Source organism: Teleopsis dalmanni, chromosome 1 (assembly GCF_002237135.1).
Source record: "Teleopsis dalmanni isolate 2A chromosome 1, ASM223713v2, whole genome shotgun sequence".
In the NCBI taxonomy this organism is placed as follows: Eukaryota; Metazoa; Arthropoda; class Insecta; order Diptera; family Diopsidae; genus Teleopsis; species Teleopsis dalmanni.
In genome coordinates this window covers 22148219-22166395 of record NC_051846.1, presented here as the reverse complement: position 1 = coordinate 22166395, position 18177 = coordinate 22148219, and the positions used below count along the sequence as shown (strand labels likewise).

Sequence of the window (18177 nt, the reverse complement as noted above, 5' to 3'; positions counted from 1 at the left end):
GAGAGATCCAATGTGAGGTCCGATTGACTTAAAACGACCGTTACATGGCATGCACATCAAATTATATTTAAATCAATCTTTATATGATACCTGTAATTAATTTTTAAATTATTTTAATAAATTCACGACAAAATGAAATATTTTCAATAACGAGTAAATATCAACAGCTGATTAATTTCTATTGCAAAATAAATTAAAAATAATTTATTTATATCGTTTTAATAGTTGACATAATAATTACGTCAAAGTGCCAGTTAGTCGCATTTAAGGCCCAATGGAAATTTATAATGATATAAATTAATTAAGCGACATTCTACACACTTCTTCCCCACGCGTCTGGTAGCTCACACAACTTGTCAATGGTAGGCGAATACCTCGCTGATGGACTTAAAAAGAAATTTGCACAACCAAACGCGCATACTGGACTGGACTGCAAATATCGGTGAGGTAAAAAAATTTATTAAAATGAAGGAGAAGTAAAAAAAGTACAATTTTCTTCACGCAACATTTGAAAAAGGCATTACCGATGCAAAGCACGTTTAAAGTGCGTCGCATACAACGCAACATTTACTGCAACACAACTTGGAATTCAATCGACAGACTTAAGACATCGAATTAAAAAATCGCAGTATTGAAGTTAGTCTTTTTGGACACTAAAAGATAACCGAAAATTATGACATACCGTGGACAAGGCTTCGATAAATTTTTGTACTTATGCAAATCATTGGTTTTGCGTTTATATGCAACAAATAATCGATTGGCTTTGTAATTAAGTTGAATTGTTTAGTGAGTCTTCGAAATTTCATGCTACAATGAACACAAAAGAGTCTTTTGTATTACAAAAACAAAACAACATTAAATGATATACAATACTTGTTTATTGGGCAAGGGCTTATTGACTTTCTATATGGTGGAGACAAAATTTCGCCCTCATATGTGGTATTCAGTACAATACATACTTTGAGTAATTGCTTTTCGATATCGGTTATAACAACAACATAACATTACTTCTCACTTATGAATTCTAAGCAGCAAACTCTGGGAGCTCCAAGTTACTCAGTGATAGCTCTTTGATATTCGAATATTAAATATTTTGAATTGGTCTTTGATTTTTTTGGCAACTATAAAAGCTTTGCATTATATTCACATTATTAGCACAATCATTTTAACGCTTAGGGCATTCACAACCCAGCCTAATCCCTTTTCCAAATTCAAAAAAAAACTTTTAGTAAAATGGTGGCCAAATACTTGGTATGTAGATATAAACGATAATCTTTATAATATAGTTTGCTATATAATATATTTTTAATTTTTTCTCTATATCTCATCATAGATTCTTGCTTGTGCTTTGGTAGCAACTGCTCAAGCTGGCTTATTGCACGCAACTGCTGGTGTGGTTGCACCTTATGCTTCATCATATAATGCACATCATATCAACCACGCCGTTGCTTTTCCAGTAGCACCAGCACCAGTAGCAGTACCAGCACCAGTCGCAGTACCAGCACCAGTAGCTCCTGTTGCTTTTGCTGCACCAGCAAAAGTAGCTTTTGCAGCACCACTTCCGGCGCCAGTTGCTTTAGCCGCACCAGCAAAGGTAGCTTTTGCAGCACCTTTACCAGCTCCACTTGCAGTACCATCACCACTTGCCGTGCCAGCTCCAGTTGCTTTAGCTGCACCAGGAAAATTTGGATTTGCTGCTCCAATACCCGCACCAGTCAGTTTCGCGGCACCAGCTAATATTGGTTTAGCTGCTCCATTTGCAGCGCCTTTTGCCGCAGCACTTCCAGCACCGTTAGCTGCCCCATTCGCGGGTCCATTAGCTGCTCCATTGGCCGCTCCGTTAGGTGCCCCTCTGGCTGCTCCATTAGGTGCTCCACTGGCTGCTCCATTAGGTGCTCCTTTAGCTGCTCCATTAGGTGCTCCTTTTGCTGCTCCATTACCAGCACCAGTTGCTTTTGCTGCTCCTGCACCAGTTAAAGTTGGATTCGCTCCTTCACCACTAGCTCTTGCAGCGCCCGCTAAATATGCTGCTTTCGGTGCACCTGCTTCTTACTTCATCTAAGCCAACAGAAAAGACTCAATACCTAATCGTCCTATTAGTTAAGTTTAGTATGTAGTAAGCGCTATGTTGACTATGCTGGTAAATGGAATACCGCAACCAAAGGATTATTGTATTTGCTGTCAACCTTAAGTTGAAAAGTGGAACAAATAAAAATAGTACAAAATTTGCATTAAAATCAATTTGTTTTCTTTATTTGTCGCATTTTATCAATCAGTTTTTGACAATTTTATTATATTTTTTGCCGCTATGCTTTCTTGCCTCTACATGACTGACACGTTGAAATAGTGGTACATGCTCATATGGCGTATGAGCCACCGGTATGGAATCGTAAGTTATATGCGCCAATTGAGTCAATGGTGCTACGATCTCAAATGCGGCTTGACTTTCATGTGACTCGGTTGCCTGTGATTTATCATGTGTTGCAAAAGTCTCCGTGGTTTGGTAATCAGTAGCCAAGTCTTGTAATGGTACAACTGCTGACTGTGTACATAAAACACCACTTAGTAGTATTAATAAGACCTGTTATATAAAATTATTTAATTCACAAAAAAATAAAATTGAACTATTCATTTCTTTACCTGAAACTTCATTTTTATTTTTTTGAAGCTGAACTTATCAAATCGTCCGTTCTTGTTAAATCTTTATTCTGGACTGTTACAGAATTCAGAATAAATTTTTTCATATGCTCTTAAAATAATCCCAGTTCTTCTAAGAAAGAAATGTCATTACACTCTTAACTGCCTGGAACAGGTTTGAATACAACACGCTTCTCCAGTTGCATCTTTTTGGTTTGGTTTAACCATTGACTCTGCGCTTCTTGTGGTTGTTGCCACTTTACGCTTTTGATGTCAAACCTGAAGTTGGCTTTTCATGAACACAAAACTTGCTATCAAATTCAACGGAATTCAATCTGGACAAGTTTCAAGTTCAAGTTTGTTTTCTTTTAAAGTGTTGGCTTCATTGTAAGTCAGTTGGTCTGTGATGCAATCTGGTTCCCAGTAACACTTTCCTGACATCTGCAGATACGTCTGATTTTCTGAGCTTAATTTATAGCCGAAATATGCTGAAATTGCATTGAATCTATGTTCGGTAACGAATTTTTGCTTAACTTTGTTTATACAAACAACATTTTTTTTACTGTTCAAATCTTGCTTGAAAAATATTTCGATGAACTTTGAAGATAGTTTGCGCATTAACCGAAAAATGAATTTATTAAAAGATTAATGAATTGATTAATGAGTCATTGATTATATGCGGTATATCTGTGTTTACATTATAAAGTACAGCTTTTCAATAGGAATACCTATAGATACGTATAATCACCTTCAAAAATAATTGCTGCCACGGATTATTGGAAACTGAGTTCTCTTCGATATGCGAAACTTATCACAGACCTCGCAATTTGTAAATTACACTATGGTCATATCGAATGATTTCGATTTAGTAAAAACAGACTATAAATCAAAATTAAATAAATTCCTCTTAATCAGATTAAGAGAATCTTAGATTAAATAAAATTTAATAAGAAAAAAATAAAATCCAGTTGTTATGCAAACCAGATGCAAACATTCTATTATAACTTGATATGCATGGACCGAAGGTACCCCACAGTTTTCTCTTCGCTTAGTTGGTAGTATTATATAATGGTACCATCCAAGACTTTAGAACTTCTCATTACCCAGTGTATTTCCGCAAGCTGTTTTTTTTTATAATTAAATGTTTAAGTGTTTTGCGATGGCACAAATTTATCTATAGTCAAAAGTTTTCAAAAATAACTTAACAAATGTTAACACCGTTCTGTCCTGGTTGACTCCATTTGACTTTTTTTGTTCCTAAATCAAAAATTACTATTTTCACATGAACGTTTCGAGTCGATATGAAAATACGTTGAAGAAATTAAAGATCAGACCTCAATCAGCTCACGAAAAATGTGTGAAAGATTGTGCCATATGGAGACAAAGATGTATTGCGCTTAATGGTGGCTACTTTGAGGATGACAAATTAAATTTTAATTGATAAACGTATTTTTTATGTTTTATTTAACAATGTTTAAGTACGCAGACTGAATAACATATATAAGTATATATATTATTTATATAAGTATATATGTTATTTGTGTAGTTGCATTACACTGGCAATTAGTAAATTATTAATTTAGATATAGTTTTTGCTCACTTGATCAAAATTAGACATATCCTCGCACATTTTTCTATGCGAGGATATCTAGATGACATAAATGGGTTAAGACGCAACAAAAATGGGTATAAATGGGTATATCAAACACTTTCTCTTGCCTGTATAATAAATAGCAAGCAAAAAAAATGACATCTTTAGTTTATAGTCATATATTGCTAGCGTTTTACTATCAAAACTAATGTGGCTTGATGTATTGGAAGTATGATTCAACGACGAATAATGTGCTAAAGGTGGTACTGGGATCATATCATATCATTGCAGTTCAATTTGGTTCAAGTATGTCATCTAAGTGTGGTACCTAAATATAAACATATATTTAAAGAGTTAAAAAATATTCAAAATTACGACCATTAACTTAACCGTATATTATTTTCTAATAATCACGTGACACCTCTTTATCGACATAATTATTTCTAGCGTTTGTTTTAGAGTAAAATCACTTTTAAATCTAACCCGAACTACTGACATCGAATTTATTGTATCTACGACTTTGGAATTCCATTCAATGACTACTGTCGGCTTTGGGAATTAAAAAAGGTAAAGGAAAACGGTATTAATTTACTGTGCTACTGTCCGTTATTCACCAAAATACATATAACTACTTGAAAGTCTACATTCTTCTAATTTTTGTTTGATTTATCACTAGTGAAGATAAAACGACAAAACTTTTTCAATTCAAAGTTGGATATCTTTGCGCATAATTTCCGAAAATAGCCAACATACCTTGGGTTGGGTTGGGTTGGAGTGGCGGCCTTGTATCCCAAAAAGCCCACTTAAGCACAAACAATGGCCCATTGTGGTACCACAGGAGTTACGTTGATTTGTATATAGATTGTAATCAGTATACATTCAACGTCGAAGAAAGGTAACGACTCCCCTATTAGGTAAAGGAAAACCAACCTGACAGTTCTATGAACTTGGCTAGGTCCTAACATTACAGGATGACAACTCAGTCAGGTCAGTTAGAAAAGGAGATCCAAGGGTTTTTAATCTTCTTCTGGCTAGGGAAGGGCACTGACACATGAGATGGAGTACAGTCTCCTCCTCATCCTCAGAACCACAACCTCGACAAAAGTCATTAAAGGGGAGACCCAGTCTCATAGCGTGCCTTCCTATTACGCAGTGTCCCGTCAGCACAGATACCGTAGTGCTGAGCAGGTTCCGTCTTAGTTGAAGTAGCTGACTAGTTCTTTTCTTGTCTAAGTTCGGCCAAGTCAACCTAGAAATCTGACATTGAGGTTCGTCAGCCCAGCGTAGCCAACAAACCTTATTGCTAAAATATTGTAGGGGATTCATTTGTTACTACTCAGGTAAGTCGTGTCTTGCATGATGGATTTCCACTGTCTATATATTGTATCTGCTATATATCTTCTTTAAATTAGAGATTTGAAGAATTTTTAATTTGTATATCAACCAAAAACTCAAAGCTAAACAAAAATAATTACTTCATTTTTTTTATATAGCCCTTAAGATGGATTTTCATCTAAGCATATTTTGATTTTTAAATAAGGTTATATAAGACTTGCCTTAACCGAAAATATCACATTCAAAAAATTATAATATACGTAGAATCGTTAACAGAAATTTTTTTAAAAATTAATATATATATATTAAATTATATATAATGAAAAATTTTGTTATTATAGAGTTAGTACGGTCATTAGGGATTTTACATTATTTTAATATCGTTTTGTTTCAGGATTGACGTTATTTTCTTATATACATTAAGACCGAAAAGCTTTCGGAAATTCTCATTTAAAATTCGCGCGCTGTATATTTTTCGATATTTTAAGTTTATGTAGTTTGGCAGCACTGTCCTTAATTACTATGCCAAAAATGAGCGCGATCTGTCAGACAGTTCGTTTACGGCAGCTGTTGAAACCAGTTCACCTCAGTAGGGCGTTGCGAAAAAAACAATGGAAAAAAATATTGAACAAAGAGTTTGCATCAAATTTTGTGTTTCGAACGAAATTTCGTGTGCAGAATCGTTGCGAATGCTACAAAAGGCTTATGGGGAATCAGTTTTATCGAAAACTCAAGTTTATGAGTGGTACAAAGCCTTCCAGGACGGTCGTACGACCGTCGAAGACATTTCGCAACGCACTACTGAGGTGAACTGGTTTCAACAGCTGCCGTAAACGAACTGTCTGACAGATCGAGCTCATTTTTGGCATAGTAATTAAGGACAGTGCTGCCAAACTACATAAACTTAAAATATCGAAAAATATACAGCGCGCGAATTTTAAATGAGAATTTCCGAAAACTTTTCAGTCTTAATGTATGTATATATTTCTATAGATTTTTCTATATATATTTTTTTTATAATTTTTTTATTTTCTAATAAGCTGTGTAAAACTATCTGTAAAAATGTTTTTATTCTAGATTATTCTAGAGACAATAATTGAAGTCAAATTCGTATTTGTGAATATTTTTGATGAGAAAATTCTAGAACGCGAAATTTGTCACGTCTACATAAGGCGCTGATCTCAGCAACGCTTTTTGCTTCACTTTATCACGCGATCATTTAAACAGAACAACTGTTTCTAAGTCCAAACATGATAACATAAACAAATGATCCATATTTACGACGAATCGTCCGTCTGTTTTCGAACTGAGTCGTATGATACTGCGGTATGTCTGTGTTTACATTAGTGTTGGATTCCGTTCTCATAATTTTATGGTCTTTCAAGGAATTGTTTGTTATTTACGTTAGTTACACTACCCAAGCATTTTTTCGACATGACTGTAGATGAACGAATGATAAATATACAGTCAATTGATGGATATATTTTTTTAGTTTTAAATATTAAATTTTAACATAAAAATTATTTGAGAAATTAAATGTTAAATAAAGGGCATTGTAAACTTAGCTTATTTATATATTTGTCTTAATTAGCTACACTGATCTATAAGAACATCTAATAGTATTTGATATGACTTACCGACTTATTTTAATCGTAGGTACTATATGTATGTAGGAAGATTATATATCAATTCAAAATCACTGGAAAGTGCTATACTAAACAACTATAGGTATTCATTAATCAGTATTTATTATCCTGGATTTGTACTTGTACTTCCAGAAAGTACTTCTCTTTACTTAGTTCTATATGGCATTTAACAGATTTCACATCATGTTTCGTATTTAGTTAACAATGACAACTGTATGTCTTAATAAATATATTAAATATGTATTCAATTTTTTAATATATTTTATGTAAGTGCGCCTTTAATCGATCTGATAATAATTAACTAGAGCAGTTAAATAAATTTTATGTTATCAGTCCTAGTGTTTAACTATTCAATATTTTTTAGAAATACAGTGAAAATAAAAAGGGACTACCTATTCCAGATACAACAAGTATTTTGAGTTACAATACAGACTAAACACCTTCATCTTCGTTTATGCCTTCTTGGTTTCCACTTGCATTTTCCAAGTAAGACTTCTAAAGAATTGTTTGTTATGGCACATCCTAGTTGCAATGATAATATTTTTTGCCTATTCTGATTGCAAGGCATGGATCCTTTTTTGTGTTTAATTTTATTTGTTCACATTTGTGTTCATTTAGTTTAAATTCACAGTTTGGTGTTTAATTTGTTCTAATTTAGCATCGATTTGAGTTTATAATTACAATGTTATCTAAAAATACTGACGTCATGACTCGGATGTGAGTACCTCAGATGAATATAACATAAACAGATCCAAAGTGACTATTTGTTAATGCTCCTGCTAAAAGCAAAAATTGACTAATTTTTAAAATCACGCAAACTGGTTCGCAACATTTTTACTGAAAGTGAATTCACCACTTTTAATATATAGAGAAATAAACATGATCAACAACCTCTCAAACATTAAAAAGCAGGCCCGTTCCCAGAAATATATATTTCAGGAGACACTGTTAGAGATTTGACTACTTATTGAAAAAACCTTTGCCTTCCGGTATTTGACAAATAGTTTAGTTCACGATAATACTCTTTACTAAAAAAGAATCGAAAAATCTTGATTTAAATGATGTTCGTTAAAAAAAGTTGAGGTTTCTCACACTAGCTGATATTTTTGTAGATTTCATTGCTCAAAATAAAATCTACAACATATTTTATTTATAAAAACGGACTAATTAAAGAAAATCTGTGTATTTTTTATGATTTTTATTCCACTAAATAGTTGATGCAATTTTTTAGTCAAAGAAGTGTATATGTCTCAATTTGACTTGTATTCTCATAGCACTACTTCATAGATGAACTTAGATTTCCGCAATCATTGCGAGTTCATAGAAAAAGATGATAGACGTTCCAAAAATCATATTCATAGAAGATAATGCAAAGATAGAATAAAAATGTCAATAAATGTATTTTGACAAAAAGAAACGATCTTAAAGGAGACCAAATAAATATACAGGAATAACCATTTATTTTTAAATAATATTTGATGGATTTTTAGAACAGAAAATAATTGCAAATAATAATTGAAAAGATGATACCAGAACTTCTTAAAGCAAGATAAGCGGATATAAATAATATAAGACATGCTAGTCTATTAAAGAAAACTATTTTGCTGCTTTTAGTGTTTGCCTTTTAGAAATCTAATGATAGATAAATACATATATGAAGTAATAATTTTCTAGGATGGAGTCTGAAGTCTATATTCAAAATTCTCAAAGGATATATACATACCATAACATTTTAGTCATATAAAAGAATTTAGTAGGATTCATGTCCTGGTAATTTCTTTTCATCTAAAAAAAATAAAAAATTTAAAAACATTTTAAAAAATCTAATAAGGAAAGAAGGGCTTTCTGTTTATAGGTAAATCATTATGTGTTAGTGTATTACGTTTACTACATCTCTACATAACGTGTAGACAGTACATATTATATATTAAATTAATAAAATATGTAACAAAAACAATGAAATACTAAGCTTGTCAAACCTTTAAATAAAATATATAACTTCTTGAACATAATGCTTATTCCTCTTAATTTTGAATTAGAAAGAGACAACAATATTCTTTTATTTTTTTAATATATCCGATCTCAGCAAATACGCACTTATGTAATGACTTTTGGACTTAACTTAAATCATTATGTATCAGTACATTACACGTCATGTTTAATAACGTGTATATATGCAATATACAAAAAAAAAAGAAAGTTATATATTGTAGATAGTGCTTATTGTATTCCACTAAGTGCTGATTTAGAAAGAGAAACTATAATATGTACTTCAATTCTTCTAATTGAAGAATTCTTCTGATTTCAGTAGATAAACATTTGTAGAACGACGTTATGATTATATTTGCATCATTATATATTAGTATAAGGCGTGTACAATATGATACATCAATTTGTAAAAAATATACTATATAGCTCAATAATAATTTGATCAACACATACGTTACGGATGAGGGCAAACAATATATAAACACTATCCACAATACATATGTTTATTAAAGTATTATTAAGATGCACCATACATTTATTTTCTGTCCTCAAATTGATATATCTTATATATTTCTTTTGTACACACTTATAGTACACGCCCTATACTAGTATATAATTCTAATATTGCTTCATAACTGTTAATTTGCTGAGATCAAATATTTCTGAATTATTGCTTAATAGTGTAGTCTCTTTCTAATTGAATATTTACAATAATACAATTCCAAAAAACTAAGTGCTGAGTTAAAGCGAGAACGTATTATGTATCAATCTTGCAAAAATTTATGATCTCAGCAGATTAATATGTTTGAATTTGGCTGCCTTTATATATTGTTTTATATATATATTTTTTACACCCTTCACACCCAGTATGAAAACTGTATATAAAATATATAATGCAGTAAAGATTAAGATAGGCTTTTAAGTATGTTCGGTTTTAACCGGTTTAGTTCTATAAACTACAAAAGACCATTTTTAATGAACTCAAAAGGTATAATGCCAAAAAACACTAATTTATATGGTTATCTATTTCGTGGATTAAATTTGGTAGCAGTGCTTTAATAGATTATTTGAAAGAGAATTATCATGTAAAATATTATATATTTAGTTCAAAGTTTGCTATTTTTTCATATGGATCATACAATGCTTAGATTTATTAGAGTTTGGATAATTATTTTACATCTCAAAGCTTTTTCAACGATGACGACCAATTGTCGTTTATTAAATATATAAACAAACCAAATTGTTATATCTGTTCCCTAGGACAAGTAAATGTCGTAAGGCTATTGCATCCACAAAAAGTCACTATATAGCACTTAGTCTAGATGTATGCTAACGTCATATTATTTTGAAAATTAAAATGACAAAATTGGACATGTACATTTAATTCAATAGGTTTTAGCAGAGCAATGTCACAAGTTACACAAAAAATCCTGTATGTTGCGAGAGAAAATTTTGGGTTTTGTAATTGCATGTTCTCATGATGTGAACTAACCTTCTGGATCATCCGATCAGCACAGCTTTCTGTATACGTGAATATATATACAGAATCGTGTTTAGTGGACAATCCTCCAACTCTCGGCTTTTAATTCTTTGCAAACGTCGAGTTATGATCAAGCAAAATATTTACATTTGCTAATGCAATATATTTATGCCAATTTCAATTTTTAATTAAACTCACGTGATAAATGTTCGTTTTGCTTTATGAAATATGAAATCCTTTCAAGGAAGATGCCTAGATAGTATTACCTGCTAATATACCTATATAGGATGTTGCATAAAACTTTTCTGACCTGGAACTATCCTAAATCAAGTCTCTTTAAGTAACGAAACATAACGGCAACATAAACTGAAGTCATTACAAGAAAGTGTATTTAAAAACACTTCAGATGATAGTAACCATGTCTTGTAAATAAATTTTGATAATTTCAAAATTTTTGTAATGATTTTCTTATACAGTATCTCTAACGACACCAATGTACTCGAATCTTACATAGAAAATTTCTCCAAAAATCTGGGATCTGGAAGCTATATATATCGCTTAATTGATATATATAGCTTCACGTACAACTACATCATAAGCTCATGTTTTGAATTTGTTCATTTTACTAATGATTGAAGTGTAATAAGGTGTAATAAAGAATACCCAATGTCTCTAAGCGTAGGGTGTCTAACTTGACCGAAGACGAAGCCAAATTAATTTTTTTTTCTTTCTTATTATACTGATATATCAATATACAGTAATAATTCTTATACATCAATTCAGTTTTATGTATTGATCTAAAAAGAGTCCACACTATTTAGTATTTTGTCGTAAATAACTGACCTCAGCAGATAAGTCTTTTGTCTCATCTTTTTGATCTTTTTACTGTAAATGAAAATATTGACTACATATGTGTACATTTATTAAATATAGAGCCATATATTGATATTTTGCGAGAATCGTGGTTTCATATGCATGTGTACCTATTGATAAAATATATTTCATGCACTGATTGGCTATTTCTTATTTAACTGTACATAAGAAATCGAAAGAAACTTTTTTTATATGTGTTGTGTTTCTTCTCATAGATCACATGATAAAATTTCTATATTCAAAAGGGGATGGTTTTATATTAGATATATATGACATATGCAAATTACAGTAGGCAAAATAAAAATTCAGACAACTAATGCTGATATAGTGCTTTTAAGTTATTTTAAAAATAAATTGATAGTTGAAATTCTTCAACAACTCAAAAGAACTGATTAAGTAAGTTGTTGGTGTATAAAAGCTACATTATCTTAATAGAGAAATGTACTCAACATAAAAGGATAATATGTATCTTAAGCATTTTGATATAATAATTTAGTTGGCTTCAGAGACGTATTTTGTCCTAAAACGTGTTCAGTAGGGTTGGATTGGTTATCATTTGATTCCTCCATCTAAAATCGAAATATTTTCTATCGCTTTTTTCACCAACATTTACCGAATAAAACTGGTACCTTAACACTTGATGTGATGATTTCCTTAAATTGTATTTGCAATGGAAATAATACCGAAATTTCCATATATGACCCTGTCTCATTACTTTACAGGCCCACTGTACTAATCTAATGTATTTGTATTGCGGTGCAATACATACAAACTTTATTGCTTCAAATTGAAGATAATCTATCAATCTAGGCTGAAAGTTAGAACATTCTTATAAAGTCAGTTTTGGAGTGAGTTTGTGAACGAAGAAGATAAACTTATCGGTTTTGAATAAATTATTAAGGATCAATTTAATAATATATATTTTATAAACTTTGTGAAGCGAAGGACTTAATTGTGAAGTGAAGTAAATGTTAATGACTTAATAAATTTTGAAGTGCAGGACATTCGCTCGAAATTTTACTTTGAATATAAAATTGAATTTTAAAATAATTTAATTCGTTTTAACTAAAATTGAGTTTAAATAAAAATAATATTTTTTATTTATAAATATGAACTTTGACATGCAGGATATTAGCTCTTTTTTTACTTTGAATAAAGATGAGATGAAATTTATTCAAATTTCTTTAAAAATATCAAAATAATTTAATATTTTTTAATTAAAATTAGATGTTGAAAAAAGTGAAAAAAATTTTAATTTCATGTTAAAATAAATTATTGCGATGAACACTGAATTTTACAACTCTTAATTCAAAAAAAAATTAAAAAAATAAAGTGTTATATGAAAATAATTTAATCTTCTTAAAAATATGAAATTAATTAAAATTTTTTTTATTAAAATTAAATTTCAATAAAAGATTAAAAACAAGTTTGTTTTATATAAAAATTAGAATTGAAGTGCAGGACTTTATTACCAACTCTAACGTTGAAAAAATAATTATATTGTGAAAATTATATAGTTTTTCCTAAAAGGATCAGCAAATCTTAATTATTTTAAAATTACAAGAATTATTAAATATTTTTTAATTAAAATTAAATTTAAATAAAAGTGAAAAAGGTTTTGTTTTGCTATAAAAATTAAATATGAAGTACAAGACATTAATTTTAACACTTGCTTTAAATAAAAATAATTATATTTTTTTTCTAAAATTATCACTATAATTCTTTTTTTATTATTGAATTATAGTGAAAGAAATTTAAATATAATTTAAAAAATTTTGAAATATTAAAAACTTATTTCATAAAATATTATTATTGTTTCAGGACACTGCGTCTTTAAATCAGCACTCAAGGATCTATTATCAGCATTAACTGAGTAATTGTAATCCTGTATCGTTTCTTTTATATATATATATATATTTTTACAAAATAGTTACTATGTTTTTTAAAAATTTAAATAAAAAAAATTTAATAAAATTATTTTTATTTAAATAAAATATTTATTTTTAAGAGCCTACAAAAATATTGGTTTAAAAATATTTTGTGTGATTATATATTACAGTTTATATACTGTTTATAATAAAATTATTGTAAATAAATTTTGTATAATTTACAGAAAATAAAATCATTTCAAATTTTCAAAGAATCCAATTGAAAGAAATATGGATGGTCAAAAGTCAGATAATACTACATATACTGCTGAGAACGAACAACTTTTCAATCTTCCAATAATAGAGAAATCAATAACTTCGGAAAGTTCTCAAAATGAGGGTAAAGTGGATGTTGAAGCCACAGCACGTGATGAGGAGAAGGAAGCAACTCCAGAAATGGAGTCTACTAAGGAAGCTGATAAATGCGAAACGAAAGTTACTGAAAATATGGAGGACTCTGCTAAAGAAGCTGAACTTGTTACTGCTAAACGTGAAAAAGGGACTGGCCAAAATAAGAAGTCTACTAAGGAAAGTAAACTTGAAGCAACTAAAACTAAAAAGAAGTCTTCTTCAAACGCAAAGTTAGTGGAAGGAAAACTTAAGAAAACTGAACTTGAAAAGAAAGCACCGAAAAATAAAAAGGGATCTACTAAGGAAACTAAACTTGAAACTCCTAAAAGCGATAAGGCAGATCCTCAACTCCAGGAATCAACCGAAAAAAATAAATTTGGTGGAACTAAAGGCGAAAACAAGGATCCTCCAAAAACTGAATCTAATGTGGATGACATTAATTTAACTTTTGAGGAAAGACTTAAACTTGAAATGGCTAGACGTGAAATGGAAAGACCATGTAAGTATTTTTTTTTAAATAATAATATGAATGCTATCGAATCGTTACCTAAAATTTTTATATTTCTAAATATTTGTAAACATTTTCAAAAATTTCAATTCACGTACAGCTGCTCCTCTTCCCATGAATATACCATATTTCTATCAATATAAACGAAACACTAATGAAGATGATGGTCCTTCACCATTCTCTCCTATTCCAGCTATGCGTTTAAAGAAACTTAGTAAGAGCAAGGAAACTTTTTCTGAAGAAGTAACTAAACGTTATGTGCAAACAGAACAAGATTTAGGACTGCCATTTTTTGGTCCACTTGACTTCCATACTCATGGAAGACCTCGTCCTTTTTCAACAACTACTCAATCGGCTTTGGCAGAAATGATGAAAATCACTCAAGAGCTTGAGAAACTTGATATCAAAGCCCGTAAAGAATTGGACGAGGCTAAAATTAAGGAAGTTGAAAAGCAAAAAAAGAGATTGCGTAAAGTCTTGAAGGAATATGATGAACTATCAAGAATTTTGACAGCTGCTGAAGATTTCGAGCGAAAAGTTGATTTGATTCATGAGAATATAATGCTACAAAGAAGTATTCGAAATGAAAAACAAAAACTTAAGCGCATGAGACCACCATCTGAGACTAAAGAGCGTAGCATTAAAAAGAAATTGGAAACTCAAAGACTTATCGATGAAACTTATGAAAATCTCTATCAAATAATTAGAGATTTGGAAATGAATAATAAGTTGCCGAAATTTTTTATTCCTAAAAAAAAGAACGAAAATCCTATAACAGTTATACAAACTAAGGATGTTGAAAATGCATCCAAGAAGATTTCGGTTCACAATTTTAATGATGCAGATGACTACGCTGAAGTTGTTGTTGAATTCAGATTCAAGTTTGAAGATGATGATGATGACGATGATGATGACGAAGAAGAAGAAGAAGACGCTGATGATGGTAATGTCGATGAAACAGAAAAGTCAAAACCATTTCAAAAAAAATAAAAAGTTAAATAAAAAATAAAATTTTTTTACTACAATTTCTTATTATGAACAATTATTAAAACTTTTTTCAACTATTTTATATAAATATATAATCAATTATCATTTTTATATTACTTAATCAACATATATTATATGAATGTTATAACCAGTTATCATCTTTATATTACTTAATCAACATATATTATATGAATATATAACCAATTATCATCTTTATATTACTTAATCAACATAAAATTTATAAATATATAACCAATTATCATCTTTATATTACTTAATTAACATATATTATATGAATATTTAAACGCTTACATTACAATTTGCAACTATTTGGGGAATTACAATTATGACTAATTATTATTATTACTTTTTTTACCATATATATATCACATAAATATTCCAACAATTAATTTTCTTATATTTCAATTATTCACATATAGTGAAACAATATTTTATCAATTATAAAACAATTTTGCAATTTTTTTCATATTGTCAAATTTAAATATAAACAATTACTATTATTAAAACAAATTATTATTATTATATCCAAATATATTACATAACTATATATAATCTCTATATTACAAATACTTGATCAATTCAACATTATCCTATATTTAATCAAATAAAATATTATTATCCACAATAAAGCAAGTCTTTTGTATATTTTGTATACTCTTCTGTATATATATATATATATAAAGATTTATATCGTATTTTTAAACTACTTTACAGATAATGAATACAGAACTTTTAGATTAATCAAGTTTCCCAAGTCGTTTGTCATAAAGGGAATGTCATTGGGAATATTTTAAAAATTTTTGCATATGTGCAGTTTACTTAGGAAATCTTAAACGAAATTTTTTAAAATAATTACCGTTATTGCCTTACATTAATTGGTGAATCACAGTGACAGGCCATCTAATGTAAGACGTAGGTTAGGAAGGTCTTGATCATACCCATTGCGATACCACAAAAAATTAAATATTAAAACTGAAATAAGTTGACCTCCATCAATTGACAGTAAATAATCCTATTCATGACCCAGTATAGTAAATCATAATTTATTTTAATACAATGTAATTTTATATATATAATATATCATTTCGGAAGGGAAAAACTCAAAATGCGTCGATCATTTGACTCAGTGACATAACAATTATCGTTAAATGAACCCTACATCTACGTACCCGTCAATCTTTTTTTTTATAAAATGTCATCCTTTAATATAACAATTGCATTGGACAGTGAAAACTTGTCTATGCGAATTGATTTGCTTTATACTTTTTTGACTATAAGAGTCGCACCCAATATATATGTCAACTACACGTATATATCTTAAACTATACGTATGCTCTTCATATAGCCAGTTTAATTGAAACCAAAGGCATACCAATGTCTGCAAAGATTAGTATTCTTCGACTTAACGATCCTACAACTGTCATAAATAAAAAGTTAACCGATAAATCAACAAAAATATTTATAAATATGTATTGTGAAAATATCAGATTTAATCAGAAAATAAGATTTAACTGGCTGTTAAGCCTACAGTTGACAATACCACTTCATGCCGAATTGAATATTTTGCTTGAAAAATGATAAATTGATTTGCAAAATTTTTTTTTTTCGAATCACTCTACTCTATATGCTTGTTCTAGGTCAATATTTTCTATGGATATATTCCCAGTATTTTACATAGTTGTTAAGGGGTACTTTTTGTTTATTAATTATTGTAGTGTGACAGCTAGTTTTAGAGGAAATGTTAAGTGAATATTCTATTCATCGTTGATTTTGAGGCTGGTCACCTCTATCATCGTCCCAATCATGTTAAGTTGATGAACATGATATTGCAATATGCATTAAGTTTTTACAGGATATTTGTGCTCCTATACTATTCCGAAGTTTTCAAAAAGTTAATGTGATCCGACGTTGGCAAAAACTTAATGATAATCAACTTGTTTGAATCTTCAGGTAATAACTAAAGAGACTAAAAACTTTAATAAGTCTATTTAGCAGGTGTGTGTTTTTCCGATTTGACTAAGATATGTCGCCAGCGAAAATAACGCACATAAGTGGATCCGCCAAAAACTAGCACATGTGTTTAATCGTTCAGTGATCTTGTTGAATTTTGTGCCTGAAAAAGAACACATGTGAGACATGGTCTCGACATGTGGGAAGACGAGCAATTGCAGGATGATCCAACTCAAACTCATCGACATAATATATAATGTTTTCTCTTTATTAAAAACAACCGGAAAATGCTTATGTACACACCTGCTTTTCAGGGATATGATAAAATTGTTGCGTTATTAGGCCGAGTGTGGCTACAAATAGTCGTCTTATGTGTAGCAATAGACTCGGTATAAAATGTTGTGAAAAATATACAAACATAGTATTGTGAATTAACCTAAGGTAAAATAGTCCAACTCACGTTGAGTGGATAACTGATTTTTTCAACTAAACACTGTCAGGAGAGCAGTATGCAGATCAAGTTTCACTGCAAGTTGTAAAACCAAGTTGTGATGTCAAGCATAGCTTGATATATGATTTGATTTAAAAAAACGCACTATGTAAAGTAATTAAGACCTCAAATTAAGATATTAATTCTTTATTCTACTTAATTAAATTCAATCGTAACTCATTTTACCTACAATTGAAACCAAAATGTATATTAAAATAATTATGTTATAATGTCTTTTTAAGCATGAAAAAAAAAAACTTATAAACAAAACTAGATTCAAAAATTATACAATATTAATACAAGAAACCAAAATAGAAAATTGCACGTTACCGGTAAGTTTTAGAGATTTGCACCTCTTAAATATTGCCACACATTTGCCATAGCACACCCA

At 29.9% G+C, this 18177-nt stretch overlaps 3 protein-coding genes across 7 annotated transcripts; 2 read left to right on the top strand and 1 right to left on the bottom strand.

The window, feature by feature from the left end:
- Positions 1-1233: 1233 nt before the first annotated feature.
- On the top strand, positions 1234-2127 carry LOC119678065 (tetra-peptide repeat homeobox protein 1-like). Its single transcript, XM_038089718.1, has 2 exons — positions 1234-1251; positions 1334-2127. Exons 1-2 carry the CDS (start codon positions 1234-1236, stop codon positions 2060-2062), a joined length of 747 nt encoding a protein of 248 aa, XP_037945646.1. The 3' UTR covers positions 2063-2127.
- A 119-nt stretch (positions 2128-2246) lies between these two features.
- Positions 2247-2712, bottom strand: LOC119684883. Its single transcript, XM_038099049.1, has 2 exons — positions 2641-2712; positions 2247-2581 (listed from the first exon to the last, which is right to left on the bottom strand). The coding sequence occupies exons 1-2, from the start codon at positions 2650-2652 to the stop codon at positions 2273-2275; spliced, it is 321 nt and encodes a 106-aa protein (XP_037954977.1). The 5' UTR covers positions 2653-2712; the 3' UTR covers positions 2247-2272.
- Positions 2713-12377: 9665 nt separating this feature from the next.
- On the top strand, positions 12378-15373 carry LOC119672947 (DNA ligase 1-like). Of its 5 annotated transcripts, none has more exons than XM_038084129.1 (4): positions 12378-12510; positions 13373-13430; positions 13665-14329; positions 14439-15373. In XM_038084129.1, exons 3-4 carry the CDS (start codon positions 13711-13713, stop codon positions 15326-15328), a joined length of 1509 nt encoding a protein of 502 aa, XP_037940057.1. In that variant the 5' UTR covers positions 12378-12510; positions 13373-13430; positions 13665-13710; the 3' UTR covers positions 15329-15373. The 5 variants fall into 5 exon arrangements, with proteins under 5 accessions (XP_037940057.1, XP_037940056.1, XP_037940059.1 ...); XM_038084128.1 differs by having other exon boundaries at positions 12378-12515; positions 13373-13424; XM_038084131.1 differs by having other exon boundaries at positions 12378-12515; positions 14532-15373.
- The last annotated feature ends 2804 nt before the right edge of the window (positions 15374-18177 follow it).